Here is a 24,000-nt window from a genome sequence, read left to right on the forward strand (position 1 = left end):
TGAGAAACACCAACAAATGGCTTCCTCCTCGTGGAAGAGCCACCGTATCCCTTCTCCCTGAAATCTGGAGGCTGTGTTGAGAGCAGCGCGGGCGCCGCTGGCACATTCTCTGCCAAGCACATTAAAGCTGTTGGCAGTGGCGCGCGGTGGCATGACCCCCTGCCGGGGGACTTTATGTAGGCCTTTTCCATTATTCTGTCAATTACCTGTGTAACTGTCTGTTGTACTGCTGCATGCTGGGCGGACAGCCTCTTCATGGGCTCCCTATGCGAGGCGTGTACAGTATATACCTAACTGTATATGTGTGGAACCACTATGGATAAATGTAGTGTTACCTCTGGACTCTGGGAGGGGAAAGCAGCCACGCCTGGTTTGTATGTGATTGAGCTGGAGATCGAGAGGTGTCTCAGCGGAGGTGGAGTTGCTCTTTTACAACAATGGAAATCAAATCAGACGAGGCTCAGAGCAGGAATCAGACGAGGCTCAGAACAGGAATCAGACTGATTATGTTTCCACCAGATTTTCTTCATAATGGCTTTTGTCTTCCCTTCTTATGGAACCAGCGGTGAGGCGGTCTCTCTCTCTCTCTCTCTCTCTCTCTCTCTCTCTCTCTCTCTCTCTCTCTTCTCTCTCTCTCTCTCTCTCTCTCTCTCTCTCTCTCTCTCTCTGCCCTCTTTCTCTCTCTCTTTCTCTCTCTCCCCCCCTCTCTCTCTCTTCTCTCTCTCCCCCCCCTCTCTCTACTAGAATGTTCTCCGGCGACTCTCTCTTAACGAGTAGTAAGGTCTCTCTCTCTCTCTCTCTCTTGCCCTCTCACTCTCTCTCCGTTTCTCTTCTCTTTTCTTTCTGTCTCTCTCTCTCCCCCCCACTCTCTGTCTACTAGAATGTTCTCCGGCGACTCTCTCTCTCTCTCTCTCTCTCTCTCTCTCTCTCTCTCTCTCTCCCCCCCCTCTCTGTCTACTAGAATGTTCTCCGGCGACTCTCTCTCTCTTAAGGAGTAGTAAGGCTCTCTCTCTCTCTCTCTCTCTCTCTCTCTCTCTCTCTCTCTCTCTCTCTCTCTCTCTCTCTCTCTCTCTCTCTCTCTCTCTCTCTCTCTCTCCCCCCCCCCCCCCCCCCCCCCGTCTCTCTCCACTATAATGTTCCGGCCACTCTCTCTCTCTCTCTCTCTCGTCTCACAGCGAGAGGCAGCGGTGGGTCTCATTCACCTCTCTGTAATTAACATGGGCGTTAAGAGCGTCTCTGAATAAGACCCGCCAGTGTGCCAAGAATAGGGCGCTCTGACAATGCACTGACAACTGTGGAACAGGCTAAATCAAGCCCCCCCCCCCCCCCCTCCTCCATTCATACCTCCGGTTGGTTATTATGCGCGGGGCTATCTCGCCCAGGCTTGCTTTGTGCTCGTGTAATTACTTAATCTGTACACTCCTGGGGTGGCTCCACTTTGTGTGCAGAAGACAGACGGCATCACTTTGTCTCCCATCTCCGAAGGGAATCAAATCAAATCAAATCAAATTTATTTGTAAGGCCCGACAACACACGCTAATGTCCCCATGGGCCGGACACGTCTTCTTTAAACAAGTCAAGAAGAAACATAACAATAAGTCAAGAACAGAACAAGGACACCATAAGGTCCAACAAATTTAAGATAAATACAAATAAATGAATGAGTGCAAACACTCCCAGACATACCCCACGCGAAGGTAAGGAAAAACTCACTAAAACCTAACAATAGGGAAAAAAGCAGGAGAGGAGAGAAACCTTAGAAGGGCCATTCAAGGGGGGATCTCCCTTCTTAGATGTCGGTGATAGTAGTGTTGCAGACTGACAGTTTGTTAAGCATGCACCATGTGTGTAGTGAAACACAGATGAGTGCATGCAATAGCAACTGAACATTTTGAAAAATTAAAGATAGAGCTGATAGCGATAGCAACTGAACATTTTGAAAGATTAAAGATAGAGCTGATAGCGAATCTATTTGAGGCACAGGGGCGGCGCAAAGAGGGTCGCGTCCTCCCTGTCTTAATCACAGGACGTTCAACACTCCGGTCATCGCTCCGAGACAGCCGGAGACAGGGAGATAGGGGGCGGCGCAGAGAGGGTCGCAACCTCCCCGACATCATCGCGGGACGTCCAGCACTCCGGTCACCACTACGAGACCGCCGGAGACAGGGAGACAGGAGGGCACGCAGAGAGGGTCGCATCCTCCCGGTCTTCATCACGGGACGTCCGACACTCTGGTCAACACTCTGGGACAGCAACTCACAGGGAGACAGGGAGACGGGACAGGCGTTAGACAGCTCGCGTGATTGTAGTGGGCGAACATAGCAATAGATACAAGTGGTAAGCATATATGGGAATAGATATATGAAGTAAGCATATTATGTGAACAGAATAGAAGTACTTAACCCAGCAATGAAACCACGTTGACAGACCAGTTGACAGACCACGGACAGAAGACGGTAAGGAGCTGATCCATGGCCTCGGTGGTGCATGTAACTGCAATCTTGGCCAAGACCCCGAGGCATCCATCACCTTTGTCAGCACTACGAGACCGGCACTCAGAGAGATGGGGGGGACAGGGGGACAGGGGGGGGACAGGGAGGGGGGGGGTGGGGGTGGGGGTGGGGGGTGGGGGGGAGGGAAGGGTTAGAGAGTTCCCATGTTTGTAGTGCTGCAGAAAAGCAGACATGGGGGAAAATAGACATCCTAACTAAACTAGACAGATTAATCTAAGGTCAGTCCCCGACCAGGTGAGATCAGGTGGAATCCAGGCAACCTTTTAATTTTACACTTTTTAAAAAGTGGCAACTGTGCCAAAAGACAAGCAGTGCCGATGGAGATCCAACAGAGACCCTCATCCTTTGTTTACACAGTAAATGTTTTCATTATATTCAGGGTTGATTATATAGTTTACACAGTTTTTTTGTATCAATTTCTTCCTCATATTTTTATATTCAGATATAATCGTATTGCCTATATTTATAGTCTTTCTACTATTTTGACAAGCACTGAGGTTGTCAAATCGGTCACTTCTGGATGTTCCAAAATCTAGCTTCAAATCTAAAGGTGACCAAGCCTTGGAAGCCAAGCTGTTAAACAGTTCACCTGTACACATTAGATCTGCCCCCAAGCTGTTAAACAGTTCACCTGTACACATTAGATCTGCCCCCAAGCTGTTAAACAGTTCACCTTTACACATTAGATCTGCCCCCAAGCTGTTAAACAGTTCACCTGTACACATTAGATCTGCCCCCAAGCTGTTAAACAGTTCACCTTTACATATTATATCTGCCCCCAAGCTGTTAAACAGTTCACCTGTACACATTAGATCTGCCCCCAAGCTGTTAAACAGTTCACCTTTACACATTCGATCTGCCCCCAAGCTGTTAAACAGTTCACCTTTACATATTCGATCTGCCCCCAAGCTGTTAAACAGTTCACCTTTACACATTCGATCTGCCCCCAAGCTGTTAAACAGTTCACCTTTACACATTCGATCTGCCCCCAAGCTGTTAAACAGTTCACTTTTACATATTAGATCTGCCCCCAAGCTGTTAAACAGTTCACTTTTACATATTCGATCTGCCCCCAAGCTGTTAAACAGTTCACTTTTACATATTAGATCTGCCCCCAAGCTGTTAAACAGTTCACCTTTACACATTAGATCTGCCCCCAAGCTGTTAAACAGTTCACCTTTACATATTATATCTGCCCCCAAGCTGTTAAACAGTTCACCTTTACACATTATATCTGCCCCCAAGCTGTTAAACAGTTCACCTTTACATATTATATCTGCCCCCAAGCTGTTAAACAGTTCACCTTTACACATTAGATCTGCACCAACCCTAGAGATGTTTAAGTCTTTGTCTTTTCATTCAGGTTGAGCCGTATATCCGTGCTTCTCTTTTGACTGTGGATTTTAAATTGTATTTTATTGTCATTATGTGTAGTACTGTTTGCACTACTATTTCTGTTTGTGTAAATTGTGCACCTTGTGTTGTATTTTTATTAGTATTGTATTTACAGTACCTTTGTACTTTGCATTGTGCAGTACTTCGACCTCGTTATTACCCTGCCCATACCTGTACCTGCCCTCCCCCGTGCTTCCTGAATTTCCCCCAAGGGGATCAATAAAGGAATATCTTATCTCATCTTATCTTATTCACCATCTTCTCTCGTCACAAGTCGCTGCTGTTTGGGTCATTTTGTTTCGCTCTCTAAATGCCAGATCATAGCCGGCTTGATTTCACAGTAATTGATTTGATGTCTTTTTGTGTTCTTTCCTTTTCTATCTGGAGAAGCACTTATGCAGGAGATGGGAGCAGCGGACGCTCTGCAGTGTATTAGAGAGCTCTGTAGAGAATAATAGAGTGCTGTAGTGTATTAGAGAGCTCTGTAGAGAATAATAGAGCGCTGTAGTGTATTATAGAGTGCTGTAGTGAATAATAGAGCGCTGTAGTGTATTAGAGAGTGCTGTAGTGTATTATAGAGCGCTGTAGTGTATTAGAGAGCTCTGTAGAGAATAATAGAGCGCTGTAGTGTATTATAGAGCGCTGTAGTGTATTAGAGAGTGCTGTAGTGTATTAGAGAGTGTTGTAGTGTATTAGAGAGTGCTGTAGTGTATTAGAGAGTGTTGTAGTGTATTAGAGAGTGTTGTAGTGTATTAGAGAGTGTTGTAGTGTATTAGAGAGTGTTGTAGTGTATTAGAGAGTGATGTAGTGTATTAGAGAGCTCTGTAGTGAATAATAGAGCGCTGTAGTGAATAATAGAGTGCTGTAGTGTATTAGAGAGTGCTGTAGTGTATTAGAGAGTGCTGTAGTGTATTAGAGAGTGATGTAGTGTATTAGAGAGTGCTGTAGTGTATTAGAGAGTGCTGTAGTGTATTAGAGAGTGATGTAGTGTATTAGAGAGCTCTGTAGTGAATAATAGAGCGCTGTAGTGTATTAGAGAGTGCTGTAGTGAATAATAGAGTGCCGTAGTGAATAATAGAGCGCTGTAGTGTATTAGAGAGCTCTGTAGAGAATAATAGAGCGCTGTAGTGAATAATAGAGTGCTGTAGTGAATAATAGAGCGCTGTAGTGAATAATAGAGCGCTGTAGTGTATTAGAGAGCTCTGTAGAGAATAATAGAGCGCTGTAGTGAATAATAGAGTGCTGTAGTGAATAATAGAGCGCCGTAGTGAATAATAGAGCGCTGTAGTGAATAATAGAGCGCTGTAGTGAATAATAGAGCGCTGTAGTGTATTAGAGAGTGCTGTAGTGAATAATAGAGCGCTGTAGTGAATAATAGAGCGCTGTAGTGAATTAGAGAGTGTTGTAGTGTATTAGAGAGTGATGTAGTGTATTAGAGAGTGCTGTAGTGAATAATAGAGTGCTGTAGTGAATAATAGAGCGCTGTAGTGAATAATAGAGCGCTGTAGTGTATTAGAGAGTGCTGTAGTGAATAATAGAGTGCTGTAGTGAATAATAGAGCGCTGTAGTGAATAATAGAGTGCTGTAGTGTATTAGAGAGTGCTGTAGTGAATAATAGAGTGCTGTAGTGTATTAGAGAGTGTTGTAGTGAATAATAGAGCGCTGTAGTGAATAATAGAGCGCTGTAGTGAATAATAGAGTGCTGTAGTGAATAATAGAGTGCTGTAGTGTATTAGAGAGTGCTGTAGTGAATAATAGAGTGCTGTAGTGTATTAGAGAGTGTTGTAGTGTATTAGAGAGCGCTGTAGTGTATTAGAGAGTGCTGTAGTGTATTAGAGAGTGCTGTAGTGAATAATAGAGTGCTGTAGTGTATTAGAGAGTGCTGTAGTGAATAATAGAGTGCTGTAGTGAATAATAGAGTGCTGTAGTGTATTAGAGAGCGCTGTAGTGAATAATAGAGTGCTGTAGTGTATTAGAGAGTGTTGTAGTGTATTAGAGAGTGCTGTAGTGTATTAGAGAGTGCTGTAGTGTATTAGAGAGTGTTGTAGTGTATTAGAGAGTGCTGTAGTGAATAATAGAGCGCTGTAATGTATTAGAGAGCGCTGTAGTGTATTAGAGAGTGCTGTAGTGAATAATAGAGCGCTGTAATGTATTAGAGAGCGCTGTAGTGTCCTCTCTGTGCTGTTTGCTGTATATAATGGGGTCTATGCAACACTTTGCTGGAACAGAGGCCCATCAGCGCGCCCGGCACGATAAGGAGCCGGTCCAGTCAATTACCTCCGAGTGCCAAGTTCAGCTCACTGGCCTCTCAGGAAGTTCACCAGCTGAGTAAACAAATTAATCTCGGATCCCCGCTCTTCCCCCGACAACACAACGGCACAGCGTGGAATAACGAATAAAGATACATTAGTGACTGATACCAGCTCTACTACACCGAGGACACTATAAGAGAAGGAAGGGACATGACGTCAGAATACCAGCGTTCTATACCAAGGAAACTATAAAAGAAGGAAGGGTCATCACGCCAGAATACCAGTGTTCTATACCAAGGAAACTATAAATGAAGGAAGGGTCGTTACATCAGAATACCTGCTCTGCTACACCAAGGAAACTATAAAAGAAGGAAAGGACATGACGTCAAAACACCCGCATTCTATACCAAGGAAACTATAAAATAAGGAAGGGTCATCACGTCAGAATACCAGCGTTCGATGCTCTGCTCTGTGCCAGATTTGTGGCAGAACTGGTGGCAGTTCTATTGAAGCCTATTCAAATTTAAAATATACCAGCTATCTGAGGAAATAATTATGTGGCCGCGACCAGCGAGTCATTGACACGATTAACAAAGTCAAATACCTCGTTCATTAAATCTGATGGATTGTAGGAGGATGTTTCCTCAAGCCGAAAGTTTTCAGTTCAACAGAGGCCGTGTGTGTTGTTTATGGGCGGCGCTCTCCCAACTCCAACTTGCCAACGAAAGCACTCGTCTTGATTCGCATGCTAATTTAATTCCGCCCCCATGCAATGACCAAAGTCACACGGAAGCAGCCTTTTTTTAAACAAAGAATTAGGGATGCTCGATATTGGCTTTTTTACCAATACCGATATTCCGATATTGTCCAACTCTTAATTTCCGATACCGATATCAACCGATACCGATATATGCAGGGTTTCCCACCCCAAAAAACGGAATAATTTCAGGTAACTAATCATTTCACTGGATATATATATAACAAATATTGTTATTGTTTTTTTCTTTTTTTAAACCGATACCGATATTTTCCGATATCACATTTTACTGCCGATATCGGCCGATAATATCGGACATCCCTACAAAGAATTATTACTATTATAGATAATATAACTGTTTGCTTTTATAGTAAACATGTTCTTAAACATTCAAACTGATAAAAAAAAAAAAAAAAAAAACACCAAAACAAATATAAAAAATAACTTTGTTTTGCTCTCACGCGAAATGCCGCCGGCCGAATTGAGGTTGAAAGTGCTGGGCACGGTCGCATATACATCAACCAATATATCAAACGTTAGCTAGTTAACAAGGCAACACATTGCTGATGATTCTGACATCCGAGGTAATAACCTGTTTAAATGACGATAAACGAGGAGAGATGGCTGATCCCATCGAACTGAAGGTTTCCTCGCTGGCCACCAGTGTTTCCTTGTGCCACACGGGGGAAACACAGACACGCCTCATTAAAGAACAGCGTCCCAACTCCATGACACCCTGATGACTAATAAGGTACTGGCTCCGTCACTCCGCCCTGTGCTCCCGTCTGCGTTGGCCCTTCCTTCATTGACGTTGGCAGTATCTGTTTTAAAAAATCTGGAAGTTCCAGAGACCATAAAAGTATTATATTACGGTGATAAAGAGCGGCCATTAGCCGACGGCTCTGCTAGCCAAGCTTATCGGCGAGGGAACGGAACATAAAGACGGGCACATTATGGACAGCTGCCAGCTTTTATGGGTGATGCACCTCCGGGGAGGGGGTTAAGGATGGGAGGGGTTATAGTGACAGACACCTCCAGGACGGGGGGGGGGGTTGTGACAGACACCTCCGGGGGCGGGGTTAAGGATGGGAGGGGTTATAGTGACAGACACCTCCAGGACGGGGGGGGGGGGGGGTTGTGACAGACACCTCCAGGGGGCGGGGGGTTAAGGATGGGAGGGGTTATAGTGTAGTGACACCTCCAGAGGGGGGGGGGGGTTAAGGATGGAAGGGGTTATAGTGTAGTGACACCTCCAGAGGGGGGGGGGGGGGGGTTAAGGATGGGAGGGGTTATAGTGACAGACACCTCCGGGGGCGGGGTTAAGGATGGGAGGGGTTATGGTGACAGACACCTCCGGGGGCGGGGTTAAGGATGGGAAGGGTTATGGTGACAGACACCTCCGGGGGCGGGGTTAAGGATGGGAGGGGTTATGGTGACAGACACCTCCGGGGGCGGGGTTAAGGATGGGAAGGGTTATGGTGACAGACACCTCCAGGGGCGGGGTTAAGGATGGAAGAGGTTATGGTGACATACACCTCCGGGGGCGGGGTTAAGGATGGAAGAGATTATGGTGACAGACACCTCCGGGGGCGGGGTTAAGGATGGAAGAGGTTATGGTGACAGACACCTCCGGGGGCGGGGTTAAGGATGGAAGAGGTTATGGTGACAGACACCTCCGGGGGCGGGGTTAAGGATGGAAGAGGTTATGGTGACAGACACCTCCGGGGGCGGGGTTAAGGATGGAAGAGGTTATGGTGACAGACACCTCCGGGGGCGGGGTTAAGGATGGAAGAGGTTATGGTGACAGACACCTCCGGGGGCGGGGTTAAGGATGGAAGAGGTTATGGTGACAGACACCTCCGGGGGCGGGGTTAAGGATGGAAGAGGTTATGGTGACAGACACCTCCGGGGGCGGGGTTAAGGATGGAAGAGGTTATGGTGACAGACACCTCCGGGGGCGGGGTTAAGGATGGAAGAGGTTATGGTGACTTCAAAACGGCATCCTGTCCTTTTATGGCTGATGATGTCACAAAGGAATCTCAAGCCTAAGAAGGTGGAATTAAGAGGAGGCTCACTCACTCACTCGATCACTCACTTGCGTGTGTTTGTACTTCTATTTGTGTGCACACATGTGCGTGTGTGTGTGTGTGTCTGTGTGTGCTTGTGTGTAGGTAAGTGTGTGTGTGTCCTTTTCAGACTCTGACCTTGAAAGAGCCCCTTTGGCACACAAAGAGCCCTGTGTGTGTGTGTGTGTGTGTGTGTGTGTGTGTGTGTGTGTGTGTGTGTGTGTGTGTGTGTGTGTGTGTGTGTGTGTGTGTGTGTGTGTGTGTGTGTGTGTGTGTGTGTGTGTGTGTGTGTGTGTGTGCGCGCGCATGTGTGTGTGTGTGTATGTGTGCGCGCGTGTGTGTGTGTGTGTGCGTGTGTGTGTTCTCCTACTCCAAGGCTCAGCAGGGGGGCGGTGGTCAGATGGGAGTTTGGCCCACTAATCAATATGCTCTCTTTGAAAACCCACCACACAAAGGAACTCGCCATCATACAGACCTTGTTTTATAAGAGAGTGAGAGAGAGTGAGTGAGTGAGAGTGAGTGAGAAAGTGAAAGAGTGAGTGAGTAAGAGAGCGAAGAGAGTGTGAGAGAGAAGAGAGAGAGAGAGAGAGAGAGAGAGAGAGAGAGAGAGAGAGAGAGAGAGAGAGAGAGAGAGAGAGAGAGAAATGAGAGAAATGAGAGAAATGAGAGAATTTGGCCCTCATATGGGTAGCCAGCAATATTACTTCAGGTTGAAACAAAATGAGTCCCTTAAAGATAGAATGCCATCAAACAGTGACCTCTATGCAAGAAAGAGCCCAGCTTGGTGTTGCACTTTGTTTACATTTGATGTTTTGGTCAGATGTGTAAGCACATAGGTGAATCCTGAGGCATGGCCAGCAGGAGCAACCCCTTACCCCATCCCCACTCACCCCCAAACCCACACATCACACCAAAACAAAACATGTAAACAAAGTGCAATAGCATGCAGGGCTCTTTTGCTTAGAGGTCGCTGTTCAACAACATTACGGATTGTACCTTTAATTAACTTGTTTGTTTTTGGTAAAAAACATTCCTTTTTGTTTCCATATAGTAAACAAGTCTGATATTCTTTATGAATAAGAGTTGTGTTTTACAATATGGCCTGTAGGCATTTAATTCATTTAATTTCATTTAATTTAAAATCTTTATTTAAAATCGAAAGGCAACTGAGGTTTCCCTCATTTACAGTCACGTCGAGTTTACATATAGAGATAAACATAAATCATATAAAGTCACAAAGCATATACAATCATAACAATAAGATAACAAGATGAGGGGCGGGACTGGTGTCATGGAGTGTGGTCGCACATTCAAACTGCTCCCCTAACTTTGACAAAATAACACTTTTAATGCCCTCGCTAGTCTTTGCTTCCCCTTTTAATTGATCATTTCAACAGTATAATATTTTTGCGACAAACATGGCAACCAAACAGACAAATAAGCGTGGTGCTGCGTTCATTCAAAATTCTATTCCAATAATAAATTAGTAGTTGTAGTTGTAGTAGCAGTAGTAGTAGTAGTAGTAGCAGTAGTAGTAACAGTGGCTCAGGAGGTAGAGCAGTCGTCTGGTGGTTCGATTTCCACTCCTCCCAGGCAGCGTGTCAAAGTGTCCTTGAGCAAGACACATAACCCCTAATTGCTCCTGATGAGCAGGTTGGCACTTTGCATGGTTGCCTCCACCGTCGGTGTGTGAATGTGTGAGTGAATGGGTAAAATGTGAGGAACAAATTGTAAAGTGCTTTGGATAAAAAGTAAAACGCTATATAAATGCAGCCATTTACCATTTAGTAGTAGTAGTAATAGTAGTAGTAGTAGTAGTATGGCAAGCCGTTTTAACATTTATTCCCGTTTTCTAGCTAGCTGGGGACCTAGCTAGCTCATTCACAAGGACAATTTTGCGAATGCTGGGTACCCAACTAGCTCATTCGCAAAGATGACCTAGCTAGCTGGGTACCCAGCTAGTTCATTCACAAAGACACATTTGCGAATGAGCTAGCTCACTACCTAGGTTGCAGATATGTCTTTGCGAATGAGCTAGCTGGTTACCCAGCTAGCTAGGTTGTCCTTGCGAATCAACTAGCTAGGTAGCTAGTTAGCTCATTCGCAAGGACCATTTTGTGAATGAGCTAGTTGGTTAACCAGCTAGCTGATGGTGTTTGGGGGCGGAGGGTGTTTGGGGGTGGAACGGAGGGCTGTTTTGGGGCGGAGCAGAGGGTGTTTGGGGGTGGAGGGTGTTTGGGGGCGGATGGTGAGGACAAAGGATGAGTTAGTTCATTAACGAGCTAGCTCATTCGCAAGGACACATTTTGTGAATGAGCTAGTTCGTTAACCAGCTAGCTCATTCGCAAGGACCATTTTGTGAATGAGCTAGCTGGGTACCCAACTAGCTCATTCGCAAAGATGACCTAGCTAGCTGGGTACCCAGCAAGCTAATGTGTCTTTGCGAATGAACTAGCTGGGTAACTAGCTAGCTCATTTGCAAGGACATTTTTGCGAATGAACTAGCTGGGTACCCAACTAGCTCATTCGCAAAGATGACCTAGCTAGCTGGGTCACATTTGCGAATGAGCTAGCTCACTATCTAGGTTGCAAATGTGTCAGCTAGCTGGGTACCCAGCTAGCTAGGTAGCACGTGTCTCAGCTAGTTAACTAGCCGGCTTTGTCCCATAGGCTTTACACAAGATTTTGCCTAAGCTAGCAGCTAGCTCATTCGCAAAATGATCCTTGCGAATGAGCTAGTTGGGTACCCAGCTAGCTAATGTGTCAGCTAGCTGGGTACCCAGCTAGCTCATTCGCAAGGACCATTTTGCGAATGAGCTAGTTGGTTAACCAGCTAGCTAATGTGTATTTGCGAATGAACTAGCTGGGTACCTAGCTAGCTCATTCGCAAGGACCATTTTGCGAATGAGCTAGTTGGTTAACCAGCTAGCTAATGTGTCTTTGCGAATGAACTAGCTGGGTACCCAGCTAGCTAGGTCATCTTTGCGAATGAGCTAGTTGGGTACCCAGCTAGTTCATTCGCAAAATGATCCTTGCGAATGAGCTAGCTAGGTACCCAGCTAGTTAATTCGCAAAGACACATTAGCTAGCTGGTTAACCAACTAGCTCATTCGCAAGTAGCTGACGTCTGGGGGCGGACGTCTAGGGGCGTGGTACATGACGCAGATGCTGGTATTTGCATTTCAATGACAGGGCACATTTGATTGGGTCATTCATAGGGCTGACCTTCGAAGCTTTTATTGGCAATCGAAGCTTCGGGCCGAGCTTCGATTTTAATTCGAAGCTTCAAAAAAAATTATTATTATTTTTTTAATAACTTTTTTTATCTTATGTTGTGGGACTTGTACAGCACTTTGGTAAACTTTGTTGTTTTTAAATGTGCTCTATAAATAAAGTGGATTGGATTAATGAATTAAGTAGCCCCTTTCGTGACTGTGACGCAGCCAACAAGGTTTCACTCGGCTGTGTGATTTAATTCAAGGTGGATCGCTGTTGTCGTTTGAACAACTTCAGATTTCATGGGAACTACCAATCCCCCAAATCAAGAATGTTTAAGATGAATGAAGTAAGATTTTGATTATTTGAAATATGGTCTGTGTAGACTAAACTATGCACAGAATTATGTCAGTCTACAAGGTCCGGATTCTACATGGTCCGGCAATGTAGACCTTGTAGACTCCACTACAGACCAATTATCAGTGAATGTTCATGCATTTTTAAGAAGGGCTACTTCCACAAAAAAACAAAGAACTCACCAAAACATCTCAGTAGCACTTTATCTAAATGTTCTATTTCATATATGGAGATTCATATTTATTTATGTATTGCATGCATTTCTACATTTTATTTCCTATTTTGTTTATTCATCCCAGTATCTTTCTTTCTTATGTGTGGAATTCTACAAGGCATGTAGGTGTATATGTGTTTGAGGATGATATCCTTCAAACAGGCAATAGTGATGATATAATTTGGGCAGTGCTGAGCTGGGTTACTTTCCTCCAGTGTATTTGTCCCCCGGCCCCACCCAATGGCCCCATGCGCGCGCACACACACCCACACACACACCCACACACACACACACACACACACACACAAAAATCTAAGTAATTTTTTTTTAAATACGTTTTGAAAAAAAAAAAATTGAATTTAACTTCGATTTTTTTTTTATGTTCGATGCTTGTGCCATCGAACGAAGCTTCGAAGCTTTGAAGTATTTAAGACAGCCCTAGTCATTCTGAAGTCTGAGGGCGGGGCGGACGGGGTTTGGGGCCGTGGTTCATGTTTGCAGTTCCGTTCAAATATATTTTCGTCTCAAGATTCAACGTTACAGTAGTAGAGTAGAGAAATGGCTGAAGTTATGTTAGAATGTATTAGGACATGTATGGCAATCTGTCTGACAAGGATATGCGAGATTTGTCGATAGAAAACGGATAATTGAAAATGATTTGAGAGAATATACTTTATTAGAAGTAGAATATAGAATATACTTAGAAGTAGTAGTAGTAGTAGTAGTAGTAATATTATTAGTAGTAGCAGCAGTAGTAGTAGCAGTAGTAGTAGTAGTAGTAGTAGTAGTAGTAGTAGTAGTAGTGTGTTAGTAGTAGCTCAAACTGTGTGCTTACTGTGCTACTATATATACTGTATATATATATATACTATGTATACTATTATTATTGATAGAATATACTGCCATTCCACTACTATTATTATTATTATTATTATTATTATTATTATTATTATTATTATTATTATTATTATTATTATTATTATTATTATTATTATTATTATTATTATTATGTTCTACACTATTATTCTCATTCTACTCTATTTCGTTATCTGTCTATTATTATCTTCTTTCCTGCCTGTACCCCCCCCATGCTGATATGACACCTTCATCCAAGGGGATGAATAAAGGAACAGTTCACTTCACTTCACTTGACAAGTCAGAACGTTTGAGAAGCACTGCTTTAGACCGCGCTCTGACGTTTTTTAAAACCCATAACTCCCAGAGCGCCTCTCCGCCATCCAGTTCTGCCACAATAACTCTCCTGCGGCCGCTTGCCTCCCTGTGTTGTCAGATCTTCCGGAGGTGTTGGCTGGTGTTCAAGAAGGCTTCCAGTAAGGGACCGCGGAGGCTAGAAAAATACCCAGACGAGAAGGCAGCCTACTTCAGGAGCTTCCACAAGGTACAGTAAACAGACCAACGTGTCTGTACTAGCCACACAGGATCTGACCCAGGGTCAGACGGGGGCTTGAAAATAATTATTTATTTTCACACCGGCTTGGGAGTGCGATGTAGGTGGGGTTTGCCACACACACGCACGCGCACGCACGCACGCACGCACGCACGCACGCACGCACGCACGCACGCACGCACACACACACACACACACACACACACACACACACACACACACACACACACACACACACACACACAGTCTAGTTGATGCCATAGGGCCTAGTTGATGGTCTAGTACTAGACCATCAACTAGGTTACTAGGGCAATGGGGCATCAACTACACCATTAACTAAACCATCAACTAGGGCATCAACTAGAACATTAACTAGACCATCAACTAGGGCAGGGGTCAGGAACCTTTTTGACAGGGAGAGCCATAAAAGCCAAATATTTCTAAATATATTTCATTGAGAGCCATATAGTATTTTTAACATATAATAAATTAAATATGTCTTACTTTTAATGCGACTTCTGGTGCTGCATGGTTTTGCTGATGGCCTTGTAATCTGGTTCACACGTGGTGAGATTGAGCTTCATGCAGGCGTCGAGGCTTCCATCAGTTAAACGTGAGCGTAGGTTGGTCTTAATGTTCCTCATATGCGAGAATGACTGCCCACATGCATATGTAGAGCCAAACATGGTCAATACGGCAATACTCATGCTGCATTGTGTGGTATGTCACAGGAAGCTCGTTACAAGTTTTAAGAATCAGCTGGTCTTCAGGTTGAAGATTTTTAATTTCTGTCCACTTGTGTTCCCTCGCCAGCTCTGCTCGCTATATCTTCAGCTACAGATACTATTAGCTGTATCTTCAAAACTAATTTCTGTTTACTTTAAAATGACACAGTATTATTAAGAAATATCACAAGTATTTAAAAAAAATAAAATAAAAAAAGTTTTTTTTATTTTATTTTTTACTCACAAATTTCTGGGAGCCATATGCTGTCACCAGAAGAGCCATATATGGCTCGCGAGCCATAGGTTCCCGACCCCTGAACTAGGGCATCAACTAAAGGCGGTCGGGTGGCGTAGCGGAAATTGCACTCGTCACCAATGCAAGAGGCTGCGGTCTCGACTCCCGGAGTCAGCATTGCCTGCGGCTTGGGCCAATCGTCATACTAACTCGTTTGGCTGAGTTAGCGGGAGGGAAGTCGTGGGTGGTAATCTGGCGTTGTGGACAGCGACGCCTACAGGTCAGGTCTGGGCGCCTGCTCAGCAAAAGGCAGGAAGTGGTGAAGGCAGCGTGACCTCCCACGCGTTACACTTCACCAATGAGAGTCCTCGCTGCCAGGTGAAAAGAGAGCCACTGGCTGTCTCCACATGTGTTGGAGGAAGCATGTGGTAGACTTCAGGGTTCCCTTGTACCGACCAGTAGGGGGAACATGCGCACAACGACCAGGTAGGGGAGGGGGGGAATTGGCATAACGACTAAATTGGGATGGGGAGAAAAGCATAGAAAAATCAGAACATTAACTAGACCATCAACTAGGGCATCAACAGGGCATCACCTAGAGCTATCAACTACACTATCAACTAGAGCCATCAACTAGGGCCAGACAGATGTATTGGCTACTGGCTACTAGCCAATGTTATTGATAATAGCCTGTGGCGTGTTGGTGTGTATTGGTTTGTTTTCACCCAAAGCAGCCACGTCTAGCAGCGCGGCTGCATTCAATTAATGTCCCATGTAGAGGAGCGCATGCAGCCACGAGGTACACGATGTAGAGGAGCGCATGCACCCACGAGGTACACGATGTAGAGGAGCGCATGCAGCCACGAGGTACACGGTGTAGAGGAGCGCATGCAGCCACGAGGTACACGATGTAGAGGAGCGCATGCAGCCACGAGGTACACGGTGTAGAGGAGCGCATGCAGCCACGAGGTACACGATGTAGAGGAGCGCATGCACCCATGAGGTACATGATGTAGAGGAGCGCATGCAGCCACGAGGTACACGATGTAGAGGAGCGCATGCACCCATGAGGTACATGATGTAGAGGAGCGCATGCAGCCATGAGGTACACGATGTAGAGGAGCGCATGCAGCCACGAGGTACACGATGTAGAGGAGCGCATGCAGCCACGAGGTACACGATGTAGAGGAGCGCATGCAGCCACGAGGTACACGATGTAGAGGAGCGCATGCAGCCATGAGGTACACGATGTAGAGGAGCGCATGCAGCCATGAGGTACATGATGTAGAGGAGCGCATGCAGCCATGAGGTACACGATGTAGAGGAGCGCATGCAGCCATGAGGTACATGATGTAGAGGAGCGCATGCAGCCACGAGGTACACGATGTAGAGGAGCGCATGCACCCACGAGGTACACGGTGTAGAGGAGCGCATGCAGCCATGAGGTACACGGTGTAGAGGAGCGCATGCAGCCACGAGGTACACGGTGTAGAGGAGCGCATGCAGCCATGAGGTACACGATGTAGAGGAGCGCATGCAGCCATGAGGTACACGGTGTAGAGGAGCGCATGCAGCCACGAGGTACACAGTGTAGAGGAGCGCATGCAGCCACGAGGTACACGATGTAGAGGAGCGCATGCAGCCATGAGGTACACGGTGGTAGAGGAGCGCATGCAGCCATGAGGTACACGATGTAGAGGAGCGCATGCAGCCATGAGGTACACGATGTAGAGGAGCGCATGCAGCCATGAGGTACACGATGTAGAGGAGCGCATGCAGCCACGAGGTACACGATGTAGAGGAGCGCATGCAGCCATGAGGTACACGATGTAGAGGAGCGCATGCAGCCATGAGGTACACGGTGTAGACCGTTAACCGTCTGTAGTGTGGTAGTGAAAGGTTAACCTTCTGTAGTGTGGTAGTGAAAGGGTTAATTGAATGCAGCTGCTCTGTTAGACTCAGCCAATAACTTTGTTGGAGTTTAAAGCTTTGACTTTTTTTTTCACAATAAAATTGCACTTTTAGTTCCAACTTAATCGAATTTGTCCAAATGAAAGAAACAAGGGATATTTGTGTGGGGATTTGTCATATCGTCTTAAAAAATTTATATTTTGGCAGATATATTTTTCATTGAAAATGTAAGCTTCCTTAGTATCAAAAACTGTATCAGGGCCCCTCATCAGTCTGGCCCTAATATCAACTAAGGCTGTCCTGCCTTGCCGTTTCTACATCCAGGGGTGTCAGGATGATATGATTATTATTATGTATGAGGGACGCACCCTGGAGACAGGAGCCGGTTTAGTCTCCATTCAGAAGCTGACAAATGTTTACTCACAGATCACAGCGTTTGACCCATCCCATCGATTGTCACCCGTCACAGTCCAGTCACGCTCCTCTCCGGCTTAACTTCCCTGCAACCACAGCAAAAAAATAAGGACAAGGAAAATATCTAAAGGCAAAACATAAAACTATTTAATTTAATTTCAAACATTTATTGAAACATGAAACCCGCCCCGATCTTCCGCCGTTGACTAAAAACACACTTCTCCAATCAATATCTGAAATAAAAAATATATAATAAAATATATATAATAATAAAAAACGAACCTTCTTTTACTATTTTGCACTTCGCTACTAAGTAATCTACCTTGCACTCAAGGTCGACACTGTTTTGATGAACAATGTTATTGACCCTTAGCTGCCAGAGTTGTACCCTTCGTGCTGACTTGTTGTACAGAACTTGTAAGTCGCTTTCGATAAAAGCGTTCAGCTAAATGACTAAATGTAAATGTAAATGAAAGGCAACTGAGGTTTGGGGGGTGACAGTGGATCGGGAGGTAGAGCAGTCGTCTGGTAATCGGGAGTTTCCCGTTTCGATTCCCACTCCTCCCGGGCAGCTTGTCGAAATGTCCTTAAGCAAGATACATAACCCCTAACTCTCCCGATGAGCAGGTTGGCACCTTGCATGGTTGCCTTTATCGTCGGTGTGTGAATGTGTGAGTGAAGGGGTAAAATGTGAGGAACAAATTGTAAAGCACTTTGGATAAAAGCGCTATATAAATGCAGCCATTTACCATTTAAACTCTGCAACAGAGGGGAGAATCTCAAGCTTTAAGGACAGTTGGAGTTCATTCCATGAGCTAGAGGGCATCAAAGCAAAATGCTGATTTACAAACTGGTCGCCCGACTACACTGAACAAATACCAGAGACATTCGGAGACCTTTATTCTTTAGTCTCGTCCGATCGACTGAGCTCTGTTCACCGTCAGATATATATACTACCCGACGTCCATAATGGGTGAAAGGAACATCCCGGATTGGGGCTTTAAACACACGGAACGCTGTTGCCATTGAGTCCCTCCTCGCGTGGCATTCAGGCCTGAGAATCTCCTTCGTAAAAAACACCTTTTTGTGTCCCCCGTACGACAGCGCCACCAGTAATACACTTAAGAATCCATTAAGAGACGTTTTACAGCTTTATCTCAGTCCTCCGGGGGGCCTTTCTTCTCTCCTTCTTCAAGAGGATAATCCGGAATATAATATCTCTCTCCCCGCTCCCTAAGCCCTTTGAAAATACCCTAATTACGTCTCATTATCACGCTGACGGCAGATGATCTTAAGCGAGTTACACGGCGAACAGCTCTCTCCGCCGTAATGAGGCGAGATAGCGGATCGGGATAAGAGGGACTGTGACACAGGTCTCTCTCTCTCTCTCTCTCCCTCTCTCTCTCTCTCTCTCTCTCTCTCTCTCTCTCTCTCTCTCTCTCTCTCTCTCTCCCTCCCTCTCTCTCGTTCTATCTTTGATGTGAGTATCTACGTGCGAGAGTCTAGTATCCTGTGATAACGGATCACCTTCTGTTTCACCCGCCACTGCTCTAGCCCGGGGTCAGATGGTTCAGATATCATCGATTTCCCTCCCATTAGAGAGATCTAACGAGCTCCTGTGTGACGCGAGGAAATCAAGTCACTTTGCTTTGATTCTGACATGTTACCCATGACTCTCTCGTGTGGGTGTTCTGTTGACGATACTCTGGTTTAGCTTGGTAACAGCCTGGTATCCCATGATGCCAGTCCCTCCATGATATCAGACAGGCCCTCCATGATATCAGACAGGCCCTCTATGATACCAGACAGGCCCTCCGTGATACCAGACAGGCCCTCCATGGTACCAGACAGTCCCTCCATGATATCAGACAGGCCCTCCATGATATCAGACAGGCCCTCCATGATACCAGACAGGCTCTCCATGATACCAGACAGGCCCTCCATGATACCAGACAGGCCCTCCGTGATACCAGACAGGCCCTCCATGATACCAGACAGTCCCTCCATGATACCATAGTTTAGCTTAGTTTAGATTACTTTACCTTACCTTACCCGGCCCAACACAACTACCACCACCACCACCACCACCACCACCACCGTCACCACCACCACCACCACCACCACCGTCACCACCACCACCACCACTACCACCACCACCACCACCACCACCACCGTCACCACCACCACCACCACCACTACCACCACCACCACCACTACCACCACCACTACCACCACCACTACCACCACTACCACTACCACCACCACCACCACTACTACCACCACTCCCACTATCACTACCACCACCACCAGGAATAAACCCTAGAATCAGTGGGGAACACTTAGCATGTACTTCTTATGAGGCAGCTCCATGTTAGCATCTCAAACCAGAACGATCACCCATGTTGTGAATGAAGTGTCCCTAGTTCCCTCTCTCTCCCTCTCTACATCATTCTGTCACATCGGGCGTCCTGTGTGGCTGCAGTCTCCCCCCACAGGCGCTGGAGTGAGCGATGACTGCACACATGCACCAGTGCTCCCGGTAATGCATCGCCACAGAGATCAGGAAAGGTCCTGTGAGGGCTTCATCCAGCGCTGCAGTGTTTTGAGAGGCAGGGCTCTTTCCTCACTACTTCTTTCACTCAGGGCTGCTAGATGCAGCTGGAGAATTCCTGAATATTTTCATCAAGAGCTGCTCTAAAAATGTTGGTAGTTATTACTTTTGGTATTTTGCTCCTTCTCTCTCTCTCTCTCTCTCTCTCTCTCTCTCTCTCTCTCTCTCTCTCTCTCTCTCTCTCTCTCTATCTCACTCTCTCTCTCTCTCTCTCTCTCTCTCTCTCTCTCTCTTGAGAGCTCTTGAGAAAGGCAGCAATAACAGAAAGATGGGGCTGTTCATATGTGAGTAAATAACCACAAAACCATAGAGATTTTCTAGTGGGGGGAGGTTACCATATGATTCTTAAAAGAGGAGGAGAGAGGACAGGAGGAGAGGAGTAGAGATGAGAGAGAGGAGAGGAGGAGAGGAGTAGAGATGAGAGAGAGGAGAGGAGGAGAGATGAGAGATGAGAGAGAGGACAGGAGGAGAGGAGTAGCGATGAGAGAGAGGAGAGGAGGAGAGATGAAAGATGAGAGAGAGGACAGGAGGAGAGGAGTAGCGATGAGAGAGAGGACAGGAGGAGAGGAGTAGCGATGAGAGAGAGGAAAGGAGGAGAGAGGAGAGAGGAGGGGAGTAGAGGGGAAGAAGAGGAGTAGAGAGGAGTAGAGATAAGAGGAGAGGAGAGGAGTAGAGAGGAGAGAAGAGGAGCAGAGAGGAGAGGAGTCTGAAAGAGACCGTGTGGAGAGGAGAGACCGTGCAGAGAGGAGAGACCGTGCAGAGAGGAGAGACCGTGCAGAGAGGAGAGACCGTGTGGAGAGGAGAGACCATGCAGAGAGGAGAGACCGTGCAGAGAGGAGAGACCGTGCAGAGAGGAGAGACCGTGCAGAGAGGAGAGACCGTGCAGAGAGGAGAGACCGTGTGGAGAGGAGAGACCGTGCAGAGAGGAGAGACCATGCAGAGAGGAGAGACCGTGCAGAGAGGAGAGACCATGTGGAGAGGAGAGACCGTGCAGAGAGGAGAGACTGTGTGGAGAGGAGAGACCATGCAGAGAGGAGAGACCATGTGGAGAGGAGAGACCATGCGAAAGTCTTTCTCTGGTCTGCATCCCCTTAACAATTGTGTGTATTGAGCTGTACTGTATTGTACCCATTCTGCAATCTGTTAATATAATTTCATTCAATCAATCACCGTGCAGATTGATTGATTGAATGACAATGTTATTAACAGATTGCAGAATGGGTACAATACAGTACGGCTCAATACACACAATTGTTAACACTTTGAGCGCCACGCCGTGTTTTCCTTTTTACCCCTTGAATGCCACGGTCCACTCCCAATGTTAACGTTAATATCGCCTAATCTATGTTTTAAATTATGGTTCTAATCTGCCTGTCGCTTATCAAAGAATAATTTTCCAGTCAGTGTTGTCAAGGCAGATTGGTTTTTTATCGCTTCATTACCGTTTGAGAGCTTTTTGAAAAGCACCCGTTTTCCTGTGAAAAACAGCCATTCTGTGATAATCGCCTTTTACTGGAATATTCCAGAACGTTGATATTGTCTGCTATTTATGAATCGTTTTCAAATAAACGCTAGATGTTCAATAGTATACGTGCACGCACGCACGTTCGAGCCGCGCGCTGATAATAGCTGATTTCATTTCCTCATGGATTTTACAGTGAAACAGATAGAGCACATATCACAAAAAGCTTATATCTCCTCGATAACGAGTCTGATTATCCTAACACTGATAACATAGATTCCTTACCTGACATCAGATGGTATCAAAATGGTATATTCCAATTCCTGATCACCATTCGAAAAAATCGATAAGTGTATAGATCTAACGTGTAGAAATCATGATCCGCGGGGCTCAGAGGATCCAGAATGAACTCTGATAACCCCGGCTGCATCAGTGGACTGGAAAATGTGGACTGGAATATTTTTTCCCCCCATCCATTTTCATTGAGTCCATTCCAAAAGGGTGATTTACCATCTGGGAGACGATAGGGGGCGCTTTTTTCACATCTGATCGCCGGCGGCCCTTGGGTAGGCTAGGGTAGGCTTGCGTGATGCAATATGATTTCAGACCGCTAAAAAAAATTAAAATTAAATAATTCAGAGAAATCTCGTGAGTGGCTTTCAACGTAACTATCGTAACACGAGATTAGCCGTGAGTGGCTCTCAAAGTGTTAAGGGGATGCAGACCAGAGAAAGACTTTCGTCTTGTTTACATCAGGGTCCCCCATTTTCATTCATAATGAATTGTAAGTAAGGGTGCAACTTGCTCCGTGCAATCCATTCTTTGTGGATCTAGCCCTGTGTGTCTGTGGTCAGCTGTCAGTATGAGCAGCTCTAAGCTCGTCTCTATCTCCCACTGAATCACATTCACTCTCATCTCATCGAAAACATTGAGATCCTATCACAGCGGCAGACAAGGGGGAGACGCAGTGAACGATCTCCTCGTAATGAAATGTCCCTCTGTCTCCTTCATCTCTGCACGTGTCTCTCCTCTCTGCACGGTCTCTCCTCTCTGCACGGTCCTCTCCTCTCTGCATGGTCTCTCCTCTCTGCACGGTCTCGCCTAGGGCTGCACGATTAATCGTTTTTTAATCGAAATCGCGATTTGGAATGATGCAATTATCAAATCGCCAAGCCTGCAATTAATTTTTTTTTTTTTTTTTTTTTTTTTTTTAACCAGGAAGTCCCATTGAGATACAAGATCTCCTTTGCAAGGTAGACCTGGCCAAGATGACAGCAATAACATTTGCAATACATCACACAGCAATAAAATGTGCGATACATCACACAAGAACATAATAAATGTGCATGTATACAATACATCACATGTAAACACAAAGCAGAATAGTCTACATGATAGTAAAAGTGTATAATACAGGGTAATACAGTAATTTTGCAGTTGGGACCCGACTACAGAAAGCAGCAACATTCTTCTTGTAATTTTTTTTTTTAAATATGTTATAATCGCATCGCAAATCGCAATCGCAATATATGTCAGAATAATCGCAATTAGATTATTTCCCAAAATCGTGCAGCCCTAGTCTCGCCTCTCTGCACGGTATCTCCTCTCTGCACGGTCTCTCCTCTCCACACGGTCTCTCCTCTCTGCACGGTCTCTCCTCTCTGCATGGTCTCTCTCTCCACACGGTCTCTCCTATCTGCACGGTCTCTCATCTCTGCACGGTCTCTCCTCTCTGCACGGTCTCTCCTCTCTGCACAGTCTCTCCTCTCTGCACGGTCTCTCCTCTCCACACGGTCTCTCCTCTCTGCACGGTCTCTCCTCTCTGCACGGTCTCTCCTCTCTGCATGGTCTCTCCTCTCCACACGGTCTCTCCCTCTCTGCATGGTCTCTCCTCTCTGCACAGTCTCTCCTCTCTGCACGGTCTCTCCTCTCCACACGGTCTCTCCTCTCTGCACGGTCTCTCCTCTGCACGGTCTCTCCTCTCCACACGGTCTCTCCTCTCCGCACGGTCTCTCCTCTCTGCACGGTCTCTCCTCCATGTGCAGTCTCTCCTCTCCGCACGGCGTGTCCCCTCTATCTGTTACCCCCATGCTGATGAAACCCCCTCTCCGCCGGAGATCTCTCCCCTCAACCGTTCCCACTAACAGAACTGCTGAGCAGCACAAGAGTCGACGGCACGACGGGCAAATTGTTTATTACGGCCGGTCCCTTAGCTTTAACGGTGGGGCTTCACAATGCGGGACCAGGCAGGCGGCCGACCTAATTCACTCCCACGGGCTGGCAGCGGGCCCACGGTTAGTCCAGGAATGGACTACGATAATGTAATGGCCCTTATCTCTTAGGCGCGGAGCAACACAAAGGAGACTATTGAATAAAAGGGCCTGTAAACGCAGGGCGATATTCAATTAAATGTAATCTCCTCTTCTTTCTTTCTTTTATTTTTTTCTCTCTCTCTCTCTCTCTC

The 24,000-nt window shown here is 46.0% G+C and overlaps 1 protein-coding gene across 1 annotated transcript in view; it reads left to right on the forward strand.

Moving 5' to 3' along the window:
- Nucleotides 1-24,000, forward strand: part of dok6 (docking protein 6) — a gene marked incomplete at both ends in the record, with an annotated part of 666,878 nt that overhangs the window by 88,360 nt on the left and 554,518 nt on the right. Inside the window, one exon of the mRNA XM_084325795.1 lies at nt 14,062-14,169. Within this exon, the coding sequence (XP_084181921.1) occupies nt 14,062-14,169 (108 nt within the window). The remainder of the gene's footprint in view (nt 1-14,061; nt 14,170-24,000) is intronic.

Source organism: Notolepis coatsorum (assembly GCF_963971535.1).
Source record: "Notolepis coatsorum genome assembly, chromosome: 12".
Classification (NCBI taxonomy): domain Eukaryota; kingdom Metazoa; phylum Chordata; class Actinopteri; order Aulopiformes; family Paralepididae; genus Notolepis; species Notolepis coatsorum.